The following is a 19,133-nucleotide window of genomic DNA, read 5'->3' on the forward strand; positions in this document are numbered from 1 at the left end:
TTTATCCACTACATTAACTGGTACAGCCAACACGCAGGTTCTTCTGCACTTCTGTATTAGCGTTTGGCTTTTAATTAGAAGTAATTCTCAATCTCTCATTTCTTTCTCTTCTGCAGGAATACACTGCAGCTTTAGACACGGCCAGTGCACGGGGCATTAGAAAGCTGTTCAGCCATAAAACACTCCTGCTTCAATCACGGAGCCTGGCTGCAGGCAGCTCTAGAGAAAACATTTCCATTTCACTATTCCTAAATTTCTGCACCGTGCACAAACACAGCAAGAGTATCTCCACCCGAGGATGCTGCAGTTTAATGTCCAAAGCTGGGGCTTGCTTTACAGCGAGGCAGCAGGGGGTGGGCACTGGGCAGCCTGGCAGTGCCCTCAGAGGGCAGAGAGCTGGGCAGCCAGGTGGTGCAGGCTCAGCCCGTTGCACACGATGCACAGGAGGTTGCAGAGGGAGGACAGAGCGTGGTGGAGGGCGAAGCGCCGGGCCAGCTGCCCGTAGCTGGGGTTGGAGGCGCGGAGCTGCCTGCGGGGCTCGCTGCCTGCCAGCCCCACCTCCTGCCCCAGCCCGTGCCTGCGCTCCACCAGCTGCAGCTCAGCCACCGTGTCGGAGGCGACCCGCCCGAACCACTGCGTGTTCAGCACCGAGGCGGCGATGCAGACGAGGAAGATGATGATCTGCAGGGAGCGAAGCCCGCCGTGAGCACCCCGCTGGTGTGGTGGGTTACATTTCTCCCCCAGGCCCCCTGGCTCACTGCAGTTTGGGTGCTCGTGGGCTTCTTTTAACCCTGCGTGGATCTCCGTGGTTTGCAAGCCAGCCAGAGGAGCAGAGGAAGGGGTCTGGGCTATGGCCAGCCCGTGTGAGGAAGGGGGAGGCTACCTGGGCCGTGTGCTCCTCGCCGAGCCGCTCGCCGGGGTGGGACATGGCAAACAGGGTCAGGTTGAGGAAGGCACAGGTGGAGCTGATGTGGAAGTAGTAGGGGAAGAGCTCCCGCTGGATGGAGCCGAAGGTGTGGCGGGGGAGGTGCCTGCTCATCACAAACCCTGCGAGGGGGAGAGCAGGTAAGTCCTGGGGCAAAGCCGCCTCCCCTGTGCCACCCCCCTGGGCAGAGAGCACAGCACAGCCCAACCTACCCGCCACGAAGGTCACCCAGACCTGCATTCCCCAGGAGGTGGAGAGGAAAAGCAGGTGCAGCAGTTTGATGGCGTTGGAGGGCTCCGTGTCACTTGCCAGGGAGTCCTGGATGGGGACGGGTCCCTTCATGTCAGCCAGGTCACCCCAAATTCGGCGCTGAGCTGTGCTTGCTGCTGTCACCTTGCTGCTCACAGGGCAAATGCAGTTCAGGTTCACAAACCTGCTTACTCAGGAAAAGCTTTGGAGCTGGCACAGCCCCGTTCCAGCCTCACCACCACACACCCGACTGGGCTGCAAACCCGCTGCTCAATCCCCTCGTATCTCAGGGCAGGGCACTGCGTCAGCACCTGGGAGCCAGATGGTTGGGGTGGACTTTTGGCAAAGTCCAGCCAACGCCCCACTGACCCCTGGCAGCAGGAACAAGCAGAAAGTCAATAAAAAGGGGGAGAGAAAAGCTGTGACAAATTCACCTGGCCACGGTGTGGCCATCAAAGAGGCCTTTTGGCCAGGGGGAAGCCCTGCTGTTTAAAAACAGCAACAGCTTCTGCACTGTTTAACCAAAAGCCTCGAAGGAGCAGGGGGACTCCCGGGCTCTGCTGCCCCAGACCCTGCACAAGAGCACGGGCAGTGGGTGGAAGGAAGCTTTGAAGGAGCTGCCTGATCCACTGCAAGGAGCGCTCTGAAAATTAATTAAAACAAAGCTTCTGGGAGTAGCCCATCAATACTGCTGCCTGCAGAATTCCTCCTCCTCCTCCTCCCCTCGGCTGGTTGCCTCGGGGCATGAATTACAGCGGGGCTGGCCTTGAGAGAGACACTGCTGTCTAATTCTATCCCACTCTGGCAAAGCAGATAAATATGCCCTGTATTGTGATATATTAGCTCAGTGTATTTATTTAGGCATCCATAAAATCAGGCCCTTAAACCTTCTCATGATGGCAGCACACCGGAGAAGGTGCCCACATCCAACCTGGAGTGCTGGCCTGTAAATCCCCAGCTGTATTCATGGCCTTTTCCAAAATCTTCTTGGTGTTTTTGGGATTTCTCCATCCTCCAGCAGCCCTGGATGGCAGGGGCCTAGGGAAGGCAGCTGTGGTTCTTAGGTGGGGCTTTGTTCCCTGCATCATCCTGGGCAGGAAGGCAGTGGGGGGCTCTGCCAGCAGCCAGCACGGAGCCCTGCTGCTCCCAAGGTCCCAGATCTGCCTCTCCAAATGCTTTGCCTCCGTGCAGGAATTAGCAGCTGAGAGCTCCAAGGTGTTTTCTTGCAAAGCTGCAGGTTGGAAGGTTGCTCAGAGCAGGGGGTAACTCCCTTGTTTTTTTTAAAGAGATTAAGAAACATGGTAATTGATTGCTTAACTGGTCCTAGAGTGGTGCATTTGATGGGGAGGGCAAAGAAAGGGCTCTGGGAAAGGCTGGTAGGGACAGTCACCAGCAGGTCCCTCTTTCTCTGTGGGATGAGGCAGTGGAGACTCCAGGGATGCTCCAGGCTTCCCAGTCCTGCTGCCCATGCCCCAGCAGCTGCTGTAGGGCTGCAGTTTTCTTGCAGAAGCACAAAGCACACGAGGCTCTGCCGTGCCCCCAGGTCACTCCTGCTCCATCACCCTGCATCCCCAGGGACCCAGCCAGGCTGGAGCCAGGGCTGGCCTGGGCCTCCCAGCGGGGAAAAAGCACAATACTTGAGGAGAAGGAGAGGCCAGTTAAAGTTTAATGATCAGGCAAAATACATCATCCCCTCCACTTAATCAAGCAGCAGCAATTCCTAAAGTAAGTAGAAAGGATGGCTCTCGTCCTGGTGATAAAAAGGCAGGATTGCTCTGAGTTTTGGGAGATAAGAGGGCTCTATAAAAATTGAATGTTTTGTACTATCTTCAGCCTAAGATGGCTTTATCTTTTGGAGGTCGGGGCCCAGCCGTGCCAGGTCTTGAGCTGAGATGTTTATGATGGGAGATAGAGCAGAGATTAGGGGTTTATGGCCACAGCCAGCTCAGGGGTGGGAGCCACTGGCTGGTGGCCACAGGGGAGGGGCAGGAGCTCCTTCTGCTTATAAACTGGGTGGGGAATTTGGGTGGCAAAGGGACTGGGTGTTGCAGAGGGACACCTGGCGTCCTGGAAAAGATCCTGTGGCCATTTCTGGTACCCCATGGCCTCAGCTCACCACGCCTATGGCATCACCATCACGTGCTCATGGTTAAGCTCTACAAAACCCATCCTTGGGGTTAAGCACAGGGCTCTGCAGGCAGAGGCAAGGGCAGAGCTGGCACCTGTAAAACCTGCTGTGCCCAAAGCTCTGCATGCCTAAGGGCTTCCAGAAACCTCAATGCCATCAGAAAGCCTCTGGCTGTGTGACCCAGGAAAGCCAAGGAGGGGGCTGTCCACAGGCCTGTGGCTGAGGGCAGATGTCCCCTGGGCTGTGACTGATGAGTACCACTTGCACTGTCACCCCTGCTTCATTCTAGTGCCTTTCCCAGAGCATCACAGACTTAGGGGAACAAGGTTTGGCTCTGTCTTTTCCTTTTTCAGCACCTCTGAGGCAGTTTGGGGTTTATATCTCAAGGTGTTGGTGCACCCAGCAGAGGGGGACAAGGAGGGCAGTCCCAGACATGAGAGCAACACCTCCAGGCAGTCCCCAAAAGCCACTTGCATGGAACACCACCCCTTTCCTGCAGCACATTCCTGCCTCAAAGGACCCCACCTCCACCTGAGCCCCAGGTGACCTGTGGGTGCAGGATCCCTTCTCCAAGCTCACCACACAGCAAGCCCCTGGAGCAGGCATTCACCCAGAGCAGATATGGATGTTTGTCCTTTCAAAACACTTTTATTTCTGCTCCTTCCACAGCCCCATGGGGTGGGATTTCAGCCCAGGAGGAGCAGGGGCTGTTTGCCAGCCCTGCCCAGGAAAAGGAGCAGCACTGGGGAGAGTGGGATGTTCCATCAGCCACCCCTACACCAGGGAGGGGTGCAGCACCCACCCTACATCACTGCCCCCTTTCTCCCTTTGCTGCCTCAAGAGGAATCAGTTATGCCCCACTGAGAACTAGTGAAAAAAATAATCTGGTTTGGGAAGATTTTGGATCATATAAAGATTCAAGTAGCATTAAGTGAACTAGAAAACCAAGTCCTGTACATCAGCTTATAAAATTTCTAAATAAAATAAAAAAAAAAAAAAAGAAGAAAAGGTATGACACAGTGCAAGGGATGAGGTGGTAGAGTAATGCCCCTCCACCCCAACCCCTGGGACCAAAGCCCTCAGGGAGGCCGGGTCTGGATGCCACCATCCCACGTTCCCTTCCACCACAGAAGTGTCCCCTCATCTGTCTGTCCGTCTGTCAGCAGGGGTCCGTGGCTCTAGAAGTCCTGCAGCCGTGAGATCAGGTCCTCCTTATTCTTCAGCAGGAACTTCTCACAGGCCTCGAAGGTGGAGCAGATGTCGGAGGACAGTCCTGCCACGTTGGTGGTGACGTAGGTGAGGTACCCCGGCATAGCCTGGTTGTAATAAGCCACCTGCGAGGCACAGGACAAGGTCAGCAGGGCCACAGGGGAGGGAGGAGCCTCCCCCACGGGCTGTGGGATCACAGCCACAGCATCCCACCTTGCTCATCTCCTCTGACTCTGGCCAAATGCAGAACCCGGAGCAGAGCGTCTCCCCGCGCGTGAACTCGTCTCTGGCAGGGTGGGTGGGCAGTGTCACCGACCGAAAGGCCACCACGTAGGGGTCCCTGGGGACGAGAGAGCCAGGTGAGCTGGCACAGCTCGGATGGCAGGGAGCAGGGGTCGGGCTGGACACTCACCCCTTGCTGCAGGGCTTCCTCCGGGACGCCAGGATAACGAAGTCCTGGGGTTTGTTCTCGTTCCTGAGCTTCTGGCTCACCACGTGGTAGATCATGTCGTCGTCATCGACCTTCTGGACAAGCTCAGCACTCCTGTAAAGGAAGGGGACCGGTCACAGAAACCCTGCTGTGCCCCTGAATCTGGGCCTTACACGTTTACACCCCAACACCAGACCCAAAATATTTGGGGGGACCCTAAACAGATGTTTGCTCCAGCAAAGCGCAGCCATCAGCCCTGACGGAGCCAGGACAGGGAGACACAGTGAGGGGTCTCTAGGAGCAAGCAAGGCGACACTCTGGCTCCCAGGAAAGCCCAAAGGGATGCTGAACCACAAGGCTTAAACGTGGGGGTGTGATTTTTGGGGAGGCCTGCAGCACTCACACGTAGTGGCTGTCCCACTCGTGCCGGCGCCGCAGGTTGGAGAGCAGGGAGAAGGCTCGGCTGGCCGGGATGCAGACGGACATCTCGATGCGGAAGGACAGGAACTTGTCCTCCTCCAGCGTGTACATCCGCACCTGGGGCAGCACAGGACACAGCTGGGACGTGTTCCCACTTGGGATTGCCCAAGCTTTGGGGCCGAGGGAGAGGGGACAGGGTTTGGTACCTTTTCCTTTTCTCTGGCGAGCGCCCAGTTCGCTTTGGCCACAAGCATCTTCAGCGCAGAGACGTTGTTGTAGCTCAGATAAACCTGGGGCAGGGGCAGCATGTCAGGGGCAGCAGGGGGAGCAGGAGGCAGCAGCTCCCACGGGGGATCATCCTACCTTGTTGCTTTGGTCCCAGGGCACGGAGAGCGGCACCTCAGTCTGTTTGCAGGAGACGACGTATTTTCTGCAGCAAAGGAACAGCTTCCCTTATGAGGGGACACAAACCACCCCCAGACTGTCCCTGCCCCCCAGTGCTGAGCCCCCCTTTCCTCCTGCCTCCATCCCCACATCCCACTCGTTTTGCTGCTCACCGGTCCAGCCGAATTTTTTTCCTAGCACTGGCTTCTCTGTACCTCCTTTCTCCATCCTGATAAATGGGAAAAGGCAATTAAGTTAATAGAAAAAGGAGGGTGAAAAAAAAATAAATAACCACCCGTTTTTGGGAGCGGGAAAAACATTCAGCAGGGATGGGCTAGAAGGTGAAGCCCCCTCGCTTGCCAGCTGCCACCCTGGCCACACTGCAGTGATGGTCAGTGATTAACTGTGAGTTATTTCAGCATTGCCACCGTGCTCTGATCAAGTGATGGGCACTGACACAATAGGGAAAACCCTTGTTGTGGCTGCAAACCTGAACAAAGCCCCTGAAACAAAAACGGCATACCCTAGCACCTGCAAATGTCCTCTCCTGGGGAAATAAAAGCCAAAAAAAAGCACCTTATTTTGAAGAAAGTGCTAGTGTGGTGTTTTAAAGTGGGTGAGAGGAGGTTTCAAGGGGCCTGACTTTGGCCATAAGATGATCTCCATCACAGTGGGAGATCCTAGTTTTAAGGCATCAAAAAAATCAGGGAGCTGGACAAGGAACAGCCCAGGAGAAGCTGAGACGCGTGAGTGTTTGCCTTGCTACTGCGCTCATGCGACAGACTCCCCTAAATATTTGGATCCCAGCAAATTATGGATTAGGATGCTTTGAAAGGTACAAAAACAACCTCAACATTCCTTCCCCTAAATTATAGAAAAGATGAGCTGGAATTTGCAGGCAATACTCTGCTAAGCCTTGCATGGCTAATACGTCTCCATCTCTGTGCAGGCAAGTGGTTTATTTTATTAGTTATACCGAGCAATCAATTTAATTCACTTGCTATTGAGCAATTTCATTTCCATCATCACAAAACTGCATTTGTTTTGCTGCGAATCCAAGAGCTGGGGGCTGAGTGGGATTCCTGGGGGGGGTCCCGTGCCACCAGGCTGGGGAGAAGCCAGCCCTGCTGGTGCTTACCCCCGGCTCGGGTGCCACCATGGGCAGCGTGCGGGGATGACCCTCCTGGTCCAGCACCACGAAGGTCATGAAGGCGCTGTTGATGTGCCTGCGGCTGACGGACATCTCCTGGCCGTAGGCCTCGGCGCTGACCCCCACCTCCATGCTGCTGGAAAGAAGGGATGAGGGAGCAGAGGGCCGTGGGGAGGGCGGGAAGGGCACCCCCACCACCGGCACCCACCTGTTTTTGAAGGCATTGTTGACGATGGCTTTGAGCACCAGGCGGTCTCCAACTTGCGACGGTCCCCGAAAGTGGAACATCTCGATGGCCCTCAGCGTGGGGTGGGCGTGGCACAGACGGCTGTGGGGACATGTGTTACCCCCCCAGCCGTGGCCCCACACCATGGCAGCCCCATGCACCCTCCTCGACCCAGCCAGACACAAGGAGACCCCAAAAAATGTCACCCCTAAAGCTCAATGGCCAAAGCCAGCCGTGAGAAGGGACATTGAGCCAACTGCAATGAGTGTGAGCCTTTCCCTGGTGTCCCTCAGCACCACACACGTGTGGGACTCCCTGTGCAGTGTCACCCAAGGGTGGCATGCTGGGCACCATCCCTTTGGAGGGTCCCTACAGTCCAGCTGTGGCCAGACCCAGCCACGTGTCCCCTCCAGGCATGTCATCCCCGGACCCCAACCCTTTGTCGGGTCACCTGGCTGCGATGGTGGCCACGTTCTCCATCCAGGCCATGATCTGCCCACCGAAGGTGTTGCCCTGGTGGTTGGCATGTGGAGGCAGCACCAGCTCCACACTCTCCACCCGCGTCCGTTCCGCCGGCACCGCCCCGCTGCCGTCCCGCGTCTCCAGCTCTGCCACGGGGGGAATACAGGGTTCCGTGAGTTGTATGGCCAGTAGGACCCCTCTCCCAGCACTCCACCAGCCCTTGTCCCTCTCCCCACAGCTGCCCTCCCACTGCATCAACCCTGCCCAAACCTCCAGGCCCGGGAGTCTGGGATGGTGGGGCTGATCCCTACCCCGCCGTGGCCAGGGCATTCCCAAACCTCCATGTGGTGATCACCACCAGCACCCTGCTGAGGAAGTGGGGGGTCACCAGCAGGCGTCAGGGCTGTTTTGGAAGCCCAGGCTGCGGGGCACGGTACCGGTTTCCTGGGGGCTGCTGGTGAGAAGGTCCTTGAGGGTGTCCTTGTGGACCAGGCGCATGCGGCGGCGCTCGGCAGCGATGCTGTACTCGATCTTCTCCTCCTCCGTCTGCGGGGTCAGCGGCTTCAGCCTCACCTGCAGAGGGATGGGGCAGGGTGCAGTCCCGCTGGACTGCAGCGAGCAGGTGCCCTCCATGCCCAGTGTGGGGCCAAGAGCCACCCACCGTGCATCCCCCAAGCACAGGACAGGGGATCACTGACCCGTGAAAACAGCCACGATGGAAAGCTGAGCCCAGCCCAGCCTCATAGAGGCCATTTCCTTACTGCCTCTGTGCAGAGGGCAACAGAGTCCCCCCGGCCACCAGCCACTGCTCACCTTGCTGCCCAAGGGGCCCTGTGCCACGAAGGTGGCGTATGCCTTGCAGATGCTGCAGTGCTTCCCGCTGCACAGGTCTTCGTAGCTCACCTGGATGCCCACCTGGGAGAGGGCACAGCACCCCTGAGAGCTGGCTCTGCTCCCCAGGGACCCACATCCCACCACGCACCCCTGGCCAGAGCCAGCCAAAAACGACGAACACAAGGGATTAAAGCTGGGAATTGTGGGAGGATTTGGGGATTTGGCCACGTGGCTGGTGGGGACAGGGGCAGGGGCACACACCAACCTCCATGCTGGAGTTAAAGGCTCGGTTCACTTTGGCTTTGATGTTGACAACTTGCCCGACGCTGAAAAACAGGAAGAGGAGAAAGCGTGTGGGGTTACTGGGGGACAACAGCAACCGAGCGGCTCCCTCTGAGGTGCCACGGCATTCCGGCTCACTGCCCGCTGTGGTGAGGCTTCCTGGGAGTGTGGGACATGCCAGACAGCCAGCAGGGCACGGGGACAGCCACCCCTGAGACGTGAGAGCAGTGAGATGTCACCCCTGAGCAGCTGTGTGCAAGTGGGTCCCCAGGTCTGGGGTGCTGCCAGGACACCCGAGGGGGGCAGAGGTGCCCAAGGCTTGCTTGGCACCCCTGCCCATGTGGGCATGCACATTCCTGCCAGAGCAAACGGCTCCTCCAGCCTTGCATCCACTGTCCTGCACAACTGGGGCCTCCCCACAAGCAGTGGATACCTTGGGATGGTGGGAGATGGCAGGAGGCAGGGCTGAGCCTGAGCCACTCCAGACTGGTGCCCATAGAATGAGCAAATTAAAATTTTTTGTGGCACCGACAGCACTCTTTACCAAATACATTTTTAAATCAGGAAAACTCCTCACTCCCCAAAAGAGGCCAGTGCCAGAAAACTCAGTGGAAAAATAAACCCTGTAACCACCACTTCTCAAAAGCAGAAGAGAGAGAGTGTGCTTTGACACCAGATTTTCCCCCGTGCCCTCAGACGTGACTTCAGGCTCCAAATGAGCTCTGTAAATGACACGCTCTGCACGTTGGCTCTGGCTGGAGCAGGAGTGGCAGGAGCTGGTGCCTCTGGCTGTCCCCCAGCACGGACCCCGGGCCGGTGACATGCCAAAACGTTAGCAGGGTTACGTGAGCAGCCTCTGATCACATGCCATGCCTCGTCAGTGGGGTTAAGGCTCCCAACTCACGGCAGCACTGTGCTAGGCTGGCTGCTCTAGGGCCAAACACGTCCGTACCCGACACCGCTCCTCCCGTCCCGCTGCCCAGCAGGGCTTGCAGACGGCTGGCTGGGGCAAAAAGAGAAAGCAAATGTGGGGAGAGGGTTAGAGGCGATGGAAGCAGCCAGATGGATGCTCTGGATGGGCTTGTGGTGAGGGGCATGCAAGGGCAAGTGGCCAGGCAGGCAGACTGGCAGCCCCACATGTCTATATATAGCCCCAAAAATACTTTTATCTTCTCTGTCCTTATCAAACAGTAGAAGTCAGTGCCATAAATGCCACACAAAGCCCCACTCAAAGGTATGTGTGATCCTCCCCTGAGGCTGCACTTCCACACTGCAGGGCGGAGGGGTGGGGACAATCTGCTGCCCAGCCAGTGAGTTTTAAGCCAGAGAAAATTTGGGGTCTCCTCCATGCCCTCAAGCAGCCACAGCTCCTCCCTGCCTCTCCCCTGCAGCGCAAGGGCAGCAGAAGGCACAAACAGCCAGGCAAGGAGATCTGACACAAAACTCCTCCAACAGCTCTGCAGGAAATCCCTGCCAGGCCCCTTGCTCGGAGCCTTCAGCTGGACCACAGCAAGTGGGATCTGAGCCAGGAGCAGCACAAATTCCCTGCCCCCTTGGAGCAGTGCCCAGCTCACCCCCGAGGAGGGACAAATGCTTTGCAGGGCTTGATGTAATGCTGTGGGGTGGGCTTGGGGCTGTTCTTCCCTGCTTCTGGAACCCACAGGGAAAAGTTGCCCCAGGAGCAGAGTATGAGCACCAGTGGTGCCACCTCTGCCAGCAGGAGGTGGCACCATGGCTGCACCACATCCCCACACTGTGGATTTCTCATGGAGCTGAGCCCCAGGGTGATGGGCACCTCATGTGGGAGGGCAAAAGTGTGAGTTCAGCATTTCCTGGGAATGACAGTAAAACCCAAGAGAGAGTCAGACTTCTCAGTGCCAAACAAATCAGGCAGACCTGCACAGCAGGGAGTGGCTGGACAGTATGGATCCTGTACTGCATGGATCCTATATGGCAAGGCAGGAACTGCTGGGCAGCATGGATCCTATAGTGCAAAGATCCTATATTGAATGGCAAACCCCCAGGGAGCCCCCTGGAATGGCATCCAGGTGGGAACAGACAGGCACAGGGGGTGTGGGGGCTCTGAGAGATGAGTAAAGGTGGGTGGCAGTACCTGGGCTTACTGGGGGTACAAAAGGAGGAGACTACTTCAAGAATGTTGGGTGGGAATGGTCTCAGTGCTGGGAGCCTGTGGAGGACGAGGGCGGAACCCTGGGAGGGTTTTTGTCCCCTCGGGTCAGGAGAAACATTGTCCCCTGAAACATGACATCCCAATGGCTGAGTGAATCAGAGGGGGCAGCTCTGTGGGGCAGCACCCAGGGGATGCCAGGACCAGCCTGGGATGGAATTTGGACCAGGCAATGCCCAGCCTGATGCAGCTCACAAAGCCGGGAGTACCCGCTGGGTGGGTGAGCCCCACCGCGCCTCTGCCACCCACATGGCCGCTCCAGAGGCATGATCTGCAAGATTCCAGTTTTCCAGAGCACTAAATCAGAGCTGCTTCCTGAACAAAGCCAGGGAGGAGCTGGCGTTGGGGAAATACCGGGAAGCCAACGCAGCAGGAACTCCCCAGGCGACCAGACAGCGGATAAATCAGAGCAGACAGTCCGTCCGCAGCCCTGCGAGCCTCAGTCCCTGGCTGCCCTGTGAGCCTGGCACTGCCACCGCACCTCCTCCTCTCCCAGGCAGAGAGAGCTGCTCCCTGCTCCAGCCCCTGCCCACGCTGCAGCCGGCAGATGGGAAAAGCCCCTGCGTTTCCCTGCGCGTGCCCCGCCGGTGCGCGGAGCATTTACCTAATGGTGTGCTCGAAATAGATATCATCCATGGAAGCCGTGACGCACGGGCAGCCGGCGTGTCTCTCAGCTGGAAAGGAAAAACAAACTGCTTCAGCAACCTGCAGCAACCTGCTGAGGGTGCGAGGGCCACGAGGGCTCCTCTGCCCCAGGCTGGTGACACCGGTGACACCCAGCCAGTGTCCCTTTCCCTGCTGATGCCCATTGCTGTGTTTGCAGCGGACCAGAGTGAGATTTGGGGTTTCTCCACCCACGGCAGAACAGGTTTGCAGATGTTTAAAGGTTTGGAGGGTGTGATGGTATTTGCCTTCCTTCCATGAGTTTGCAGCTGTGGAGATGCAGCAGCAGCTGATTCCATCTCCCCATACACAGCAAATATTTCAAAGCCGCTCTGCCAGCGCGGCTTTCCCTTGGGACTCCAGGAACCTCGGACTGCAAAACTGCAAAACTGTTGGGAACCTCATCCAACTGCAGAAATGCACCCGTTTCCCTGTCATAACCTCCCCTTGCTTGGCTAAGCTGGTGAGCCCCATTGCTGCCTGCTGAGTGGAGGAGCTCAGCCCACTCTGGCTGCTGCTGGTACGCCAGGGGTGCCACCAGCCTGCTCTTCCCATGCCCTGCACACCAGGCAAGGAAAAGGGAAGCATTACAGAGGAAGCAGGCACGGATTTTGATCTGTCCCCAAACCAGCACGCATGCTGCAGTGCACGTCTCCTCCCCTTCTTGTCCTGCTCCCGTTTGCTCTCTAATTACTCAGCAAAATGGCATGACGTGGGTCCCCAGCTGGCGTCACTCCGAGGTACGCACGGTGCCGGACTGCCAGGGATGCTGCTGATGAGCTGGCTCCTGTAGATCCTGCCTGGTGCCTTGGCAGCCCAGCAGGACGAGGGCTCCAGGGGGAGAGGTTGGCTTACCGGAGAGGCAGGCGGCCGTGTCGATCCACTTGAGCAGCTGGCCGGTGCTGAGCTCGCCGCGGTGGTTGGTGTGGCAGGGCAGCACCAGCTGGCTCATCTGCACCTCGGTGGGGTTGCGGGCAGCCGAGGGGCTCGCCATGGCCCCCGGTGCCTCCTCCCGCTCCCCTGGCTCCCGGGCACGGGGTGGAGAGGTCGAGCCCTGTGGGACACAAAAGCTCCATTTTACCCAAATGAGAAGCAAATTTCCTGAGAGAACAGGGACTTGTGAAGATGCTCCCCACACAGAGCTGGGAGAACCCCAGCCCTGCACACCCCTGGACACCACCAAACCCACCGAGCCCTTGCCAAAGACGAGGTGCCCACAGCCGAAAGGGAAAAGATCCCTCTAAAAAAAGCTCCACAGGGGATTGCTCCAGGTTTTCAGGCCATTTATCATCTAATCCTACTTCTCCCTCCCAAAAACCACAAAAACTCCTCCCAAAGTTAATCACTCTTCTGGGAAGGAATTTTTCTCCTTGACAGCTTCATTTTTAGGGTGCTGCAGCAGAGGGTGGGTTTGCTCTCATGGGGCTGGACAGTGCTCCACACCTTCCACCAACAACTCCCCTTCACCAAAGGAAGCACTGGAAGCTATGTGGTACAAGCAGCAGAGGAGGAGTATCCTCAGTTTGGTGTTGTTTGGGTAGTAAAATGTGTTCCTTGCTGGCTTGTCCATTTGGGCACAGAGCAGCTCCCCTGGCACCCCAGTGGGAAGCAGGGTGGGAGAGAGAGGAGGCTGAGGTGGTGCTGGCAGGGAAAATAGCTGATGAGAGATGTCAAGTGAGTCGTGTTACACAAGGGGTGAACTCAGTTAGCCTGGTGAGTAACTGAGGAGACACGAGAAGCTGTCTGTGCTTCATCAGAGCCCTTCCTTCCGCTTTCTGCTCCCGCTGCAGCTCCTGCTCTCAGCACTTGTTGCAGGAGTCCCACTGCAGCAGCTTCTCTGTCCTTTGCTTTGCCTGGATTCTTTAAAGATGGGGTTATGCTGAAAATGAAGCTTTCCCGACTACCCTGAGCTCACTGCCTCTCAGAATAGCATTTTTCTCCAGCGGGTCTAACCTCTGTTTCCATAGCTACTGGTACACGACATCCCGGGAACGGCACAAACATCGCCTCGGCAGAGACGGCAGCGAGCGCACCGATGGCAAAGGTTTCCCCATCCCATAGTGGCACCAACCCCCGGCCACCAGAGCCCCTCCAGGAGCCTCCAAACCCCTGTGTGAGCCTCCCGGGCTGCTTCCCAGCACGCAGAAGCGCCTCCACGAGTACCACAGAGCTATTTTGGGAAGCCAGCAGGCTCTGGGGTATGAGCCAGCAATGCAAAGAGCTCCAAAGCCGCCTGCTGCAGCATGAGCAGACAGCCTGGCCCGGGATGCCGCCGGTCATTTTCCCGGCGTTTGACAGTCCTGAATCTTAGGGAAAAAGCTGCTGGCCGTGGGAAGAGCCCTGGCCCTGCGGTGAGGCTGGGGATGCTGATGGGGAGGGAATGTGTTGGGAGAGGATGCAGCCAGGTTTGGCACAGCTCCTGGCACAGGGTGGCATCCCCCCGGCATAGCCTGGGTTAGTAGCTGGCGGCACAACGGGAGCCACGGGTTAGTTGCACGGCACGAAGGGTACCTGGAGGCCATTGCAACAGAAGTTCAAGATGTCTTCAGGGACTATAATATTCCCCTTGACCATTTTTAAGAGACACCTGGAAAGGAGCAGAGTGGCTCTGGTTACGGCAGGAGCGGCAGAGACGGGGGTGGCTGTTTCCCGGCAGGAACAAGGCAGTGAATGTGGCGGGTCGTCACACCCTGTCCCCACATCCCATGCTGACATCCCTCCCACACCTCTGACCCCTCACCAACACCTATCAGGGGGCTGTCAGAGCTGAAACGGAGAAGGGCAGACCTGGGGCAGGTGCCTGCCATTCCATGGGGGTCAGGTCCCACGCTCACCAGCCCGGGTGAAAGAGTCCCAGCTATTTTGGGGAGCAGGGCCAAGGACACGTTGCAGGGCCGTGGCCAGCCCTTCAGTCAGCGATGCTGTGTGTCAGTGCTGCTACATGTGACAGAGGGCTGTGCCTTGAAGCTCCCCTGGCCGGAGCGGTGACACCGCTGCAGTCACAAGACAGCCAGGAGCATATTTTTGGCAGCAGGCAGGGCTGAGGCTGCCATGGGTGGTACTGGGGGCAGCAAATGGGAAGCACCCAACTCCAGCAATGCTGCTGTGCCCTGCTCCAGTCCCTCTGCCTACGAAGCCCTGGCATTCCAAAAGGGCACTGTGTGTCCTTGGGTGCCTGCAGGCTCCCGGGCCACGTGCAGTGTGACTGTGTCCAAGCTGGACATTGTGGTGGCATTGCAAGGAAAGGCAGTGTGGGAGCTGTAGCAAAAAAAAAGTGGAAGAGGCTTCATATTTACAGTTTGCTTTTAAACACAACACTGCCAGGCCCTTGGCATACCCCCAGCTTGCCAGCACACATCCCTCTCCCATGCAGCTAAAACCAGGCTGCTGGAGGCAGCAGGTCTTTTCCCTATGTATGGGATTGACTGATTTTGGCACAGGGTTGAAAAAGTGGAAGCTGTAGATTTGCCTCCTGCACCATCAGGAGTTGGGCCATCACACGGAGTGCACCCAGTGTGGTCAGTACAAAGCAAGACACAAACAGGAGCCTCTCGCAGCCTCCCACCCCTGCCCCAGCAGCACCAGGTTTTGCTTTCCGCAGCCCCACGACCTTTTCCCTAGCCCCATTACCTGTCCAGGTGTGTTATTGAGGTTTGGGAACTTCCTGATGGCTCAGCTGCCCTTACAAGAGCCCGGTGCAAGAGTTACTCTCCTGTTTAACAAGTCGGGTTTGCTGCCCAATTGCAGGCACAAGGCGGTGGCGGTGGCTGGGGGTGGTCCTGTTTCACCCCACAGCCCCAGCCAACAGCTCCAGAGGGACATTCTTTGGAAACCCAAAGCTGCTGCTGGCTCAGCAATCGTGTCACCTTGTCCCATGGGTTGCGTTAGTAGGAGGGGGAAAAATACCCAGAGGTGTCTGCTTTGTATCATCCCCCTGCTATTTCCCAGGCGGCCCCAGCCCACGCTCCCAACCTGGGGAAGGGGAGCGCCCCGAGACCCGGAACCATCCAGCCAGTGGGTATTTATGGAGTATTTGTTATCGAAACCAAGCCAGCAAGAGTCTGTCCTCATTAAAATCTTCAGCCTCACTCAACTGTCACATTTTTAAAGCTGTTGACTGAGGCAGCCCTTGGGTCACCATGGCAACGGGATGCAGTACCCAGGCGATGATGCTCTTACACTGTCACCCCTCGAGTGACCCACTTCTACCCAAAAAAAAAAAAAAAAAAAAAAAGTTTGCATTAGAAAAAAAAATCCTTCCAGCAGAATATTTTTCTTGCCTCCTGCCACGCTCACTTCCTGTGCTGCCGAAGGCGTAAGGAGCCCACAGAGCAAACCAGGGAAGACACAGAGAGGAAAACACACCAACAACCCTGAAAATACTGGGGAGAGGAGAGGGACGCCACAGCACACCACAGCTCTCCTATACCTGGCAGAGGAGTGTCCCCAGCACCAAAGCACCCACAAGCTCCAGGGAAGGTTCCTGCTGTGAAATTCAGTGCAGGCCTCTTCAGAAATCACCAGGGGACTACCACGGTGCACAAACCCCCACTGCAAGCCCTCGTGGGTGCCACAGCTCTCTAGGATGATGCTGGGCAAAGATGCAGGAGAACAGTTGTTCCCTCAAATCCTTGAGCCCACTGACAGCAGGGTGTTTGCTTCAGCCACCCCCAAGACAGTGGATGAGAGGGAGAGAAAAGGGTGAAACTGGGGTGGAGGTCCCAAGTGCTGGGCTTTGGGGAGGGTCTGGGCAGAGCAGGGCAGCCTCACCCCTTGAGCCACCCCCAACTGCCCTCAGAGCTCTCTCACCACCCCACTGCCACCTCTCAAATACCTAATCCCCGTTTTCCCTCGCCTGGCTCTGTCTCCTACCCCCACCCCAGCCCCTCGGCGTAACCTGACCCCTCCCTGGAAGTATTTAAAGAAAAGAAGGGGGGAGATGGTGGGGAAGAAAGCGGCGACAATGAAGTTCTCATGGCGGATTATTGGTGTATAATTGAGCAATATCCATGGTAACAAGCAAATCTGCACGCGTTAAAAAATTACCCTGACCTACTTTGGGAAATTCTGCCATCTCGACGGGGCAGTGAGGGCTGTCCATCCCCCGAGACCCAGCCCGCCAGTCCCACTGCCAGCAGGGACAAAGCCCTGGTGCAAGCAGCATTGGAGATGTCCAGCACAGCTCAGCCCCATCACCCCGTGCCCATCAGGATGGAGCAGGGTCCCCAGCATGAGAGCTGCTGCTCAGGATGTGACCCCGCTGGGACAAGAGGGACTGAATTGCCAGGTCACAGCATGGTGAGGAAACACAGCAGCTCCCTGCAGTGGGTCTCAGTGGGACCTCAGGAGGGTGGCCAGCCCAGAAGAAAGGCCAGGACACACTGCAGTGGGTGTTTTTGGGACCACACACCATGCTCCCTTAGAGTTCGTGGAGCAAAGCAAGGCACGGGGCCAGGAAAGTGCAAACCAAGGGTCAAAGGCAAGAGTGGGACTCAGGAGGACTCCTCTTACAAGGGGCTGGTTTTCCAGCCATCACCCATGGGAAAGCATCACTCAGTATGAACACAGGGACACCTCCAGCACCCTCACACCCCTCTCCACCACAGGGTGAAGCATCCCCAGCCCCCCCATGCCCACAGCCCCATCCATACCCCTGCCCGGGTGCTCTTTGCAGCTCCCATGAGGCTCCCAGGAAGGCTGGTGCCGATTTGCCAGTACAGGGACGAAGTCCCCCAGGGAGTGTCCCAGGGGACAAAGGTCTGGCTCCAGGGCAGGGGGAGAACAGAGACCTATGTCACCCCAGTACAGCTGTAAACACCACCAGGCCCAAAATTCACACGCACGGGGACACCCAACAGCACCGCCCAGCCCAGGCACGTCCGCCCTGCCACCCATGGCATTCCCAGGGAGGAGACTGCCATAACATCAATACCACCACGTTTCAGACCACCACAGCCAAGCCCAACAAGCTGGAAACCACCATAGTGGTGACCAAGCTGGTGCAAAGGTTTACACCCTGGTGGTCTTAACTGTGTGGTCTCCGCAGTGGGGGTCACCACGGCTGAGACCACTGGAGTAGGAAACACCCAGGTGGACACCACGGTGATGTGGGGGTCCCCACCGTGGTAGTCACCATGGCCAAGACCACCTCATTTAGGGCTACTGGGGTGGAGACCACCACGGCATGGTGCCACCCAGCCAGCCACCCACACTGCCCCCACCAGCCCCAGCACATCATCCCTCTGCCCTCCCCACGCTGCCACCACTCCCAGCAGCCCTGTGCCCATGCTTCCCAAATATCTGCCCCTAGTTTTAAGTGAAAAGAAGCCGATTCAAGCCAAAGCCCCCAGCGCTCCTCCTGTCACACTCAGAAAGACCTGGGGGGGGTTTGGTGTTCCCATGTCTCGCCCTCTGTCCCCGCTGCAGCCGGAGGATGCCACGTCCCCATGGACAAGTCGCCAGTGCCGACCACGATGGAGCAGCGGCACGGCTCGCTGCAAACCCCAAAGGCAAGAAAGCATCACCCGGGTGAGCAGGGGGTCACACGGGGCTTTCACCCCACATCTTCCCCCTGGAAGAGCCGCCCAGCGCCGATGCATGCCAGGACAAGCCGCCGCTCCACCGCCGGGAGTGGAAGTCCCCGCAGCACCTCCCGCTCACCCAGCCCTGGGGTTCCCCCCCCGATCCCCATCGTGCCCAGCTCCCCCCAGCCCTCACCTCAGCCAGAAGAAGCTGAGCATTTGCGGGAGGTGTTGAGGCGACGGCTGGCTCGGAGGAGAAGCGTCCGGACACCTGCGGGCGCGGGCGTCGAGGCCAGGCTGGCGCGGAGCCCTGGGACGGGGCCAGCGCACACCCCCTCCCGCTTCCTTAAACGTGGTCATGCACAACTTTTCTTAAGGTAGCGCCTGGCAGATCTTCGCCCGCCTGGAAAATGGCCGGCGCTCGGGAGCTTGGCTCTGGATGCGGCTGGGAATGTGTCGGGCTGGCTGCAGAGCCGGGGAGAGCGGCGGGAGGCACCGGCGCGCTGCCAGCAGCTCTGCGGAGCGGGGTGCTGCTGCTTCCCTTCATCCCTCCCCAGGGAGCAGCTCCTGGGGTGAGGTCCCCTCCCCAGCCCACTCATCATCCTCTTCTGCCCCCATCACCTCAGCCAGGGGCACTCAGTTAAACTTACCTGAAAATGCCGGTATTTTCCCCAGAGCCACAAGTGCCGACACCGAGCTCACTGTCCGGAAAAGCCTGGGCAAACTTCTCCAAAGCCAATCCAATTCACACAGCTGCTCCCTGGCCCTGCTGCCTTTGAAGTACCTCTGACAGGGCTTGTCACAAACCCTTTTTTTTCCCCTCTCTCTCTTTGTCTTTTTTTTTTTTTTTTTTTTAACAAGGAAATAAAATGCAAATTGCCATGTCACCGCATTAATGACTGTTTGGTTTAGTGGAGGTGTTGTTCTATTTGTATTTGATTTACACACTTTTACAAGTGACTCTTGGTTATCATCCTACAAGAGTTTGATCAAAGCTCTTGGCAGGCACCGGCAGCACAAGTATTGCCACTGGAAAGCCAGCAGAGAAATAATTAAGCAATT

At 57.5% G+C, this 19,133-nt stretch overlaps 2 protein-coding genes across 3 annotated transcripts; both read right to left on the reverse strand.

Annotated features, from left to right (window-relative positions):
* Positions 1-287: 287 nt before the first annotated feature.
* TMEM205 (transmembrane protein 205) lies at positions 288-1,429 on the reverse strand. The gene is made up of 3 exons (XM_053951083.1): positions 1,138-1,429; positions 884-1,047; positions 288-681 (listed from the first exon to the last, which is right to left on the reverse strand). Exons 1-3 carry the CDS (start codon positions 1,265-1,267, stop codon positions 382-384), a joined length of 594 nt encoding a protein of 197 aa, XP_053807058.1. The 5' UTR covers positions 1,268-1,429; the 3' UTR covers positions 288-381.
* A 1,393-nt stretch (positions 1,430-2,822) lies between these two features.
* ACOT11 (acyl-CoA thioesterase 11) lies at positions 2,823-18,474 on the reverse strand. Of its 2 annotated transcripts, XM_053950992.1 has the most exons (18): positions 18,268-18,474; positions 14,062-14,137; positions 12,406-12,604; positions 11,492-11,561; positions 9,652-9,702; positions 8,683-8,743; positions 8,397-8,498; positions 8,021-8,156; positions 7,573-7,729; positions 7,104-7,223; positions 6,884-7,028; positions 5,919-5,974; positions 5,725-5,791; positions 5,568-5,651; positions 5,345-5,478; positions 4,924-5,055; positions 4,725-4,851; positions 2,823-4,636 (listed from the first exon to the last, which is right to left on the reverse strand). In XM_053950992.1, exons 1-18 carry the CDS (start codon positions 18,429-18,431, stop codon positions 4,481-4,483), a joined length of 2,037 nt encoding a protein of 678 aa, XP_053806967.1. In that variant the 5' UTR covers positions 18,432-18,474; the 3' UTR covers positions 2,823-4,480. The 2 variants fall into 2 exon arrangements, with proteins under 2 accessions (XP_053806967.1, XP_053806969.1); XM_053950994.1 differs by lacking the exon at positions 9,652-9,702 and having other exon boundaries at positions 18,268-18,469.
* Between the last annotated feature and the right edge of the window lie 659 nt (positions 18,475-19,133).

This window comes from Vidua chalybeata, chromosome 9 (assembly GCF_026979565.1).
Source record: "Vidua chalybeata isolate OUT-0048 chromosome 9, bVidCha1 merged haplotype, whole genome shotgun sequence".
In the NCBI taxonomy this organism is placed as follows: domain Eukaryota; kingdom Metazoa; phylum Chordata; class Aves; order Passeriformes; family Viduidae; genus Vidua; species Vidua chalybeata.

Excerpts from the sequence above, each read along its gene's own strand:
- TMEM205 (XM_053951083.1), bottom strand. The coding sequence starts at position 1,267 with ATGAAGGGACCCGTCCCCATCCAGGACTCCCTGGCAAGTGACACGGAG. Across the intron at positions 1,048-1,137 it reads CTGGGTGACCTTCGTGGCGG|GGTTTGTGATGAGCAGGCAC; the intron begins GTAGGTTGGGCT and ends TCCCCCTCGCAG. Across the intron at positions 682-883 it reads GCGAGGAGCACACGGCCCAG|ATCATCATCTTCCTCGTCTG; the intron begins GTAGCCTCCCCC and ends CGCTCCCTGCAG.
- ACOT11 (XM_053950992.1), bottom strand. The coding sequence starts at position 18,431 with ATGACCACGTTTAAGGAAGCGGGAGGGGGTGTGCGCTGGCCCCGTCCC. Across the intron at positions 5,975-6,883 it reads TGGTGGCACCCGAGCCGGGG|GATGGAGAAAGGAGGTACAG; the intron begins GTAAGCACCAGC and ends CCCATTTATCAG. Across the intron at positions 5,479-5,567 it reads TCGCCAGAGAAAAGGAAAAG|GTGCGGATGTACACGCTGGA; the intron begins GTACCAAACCCT and ends GTGCTGCCCCAG.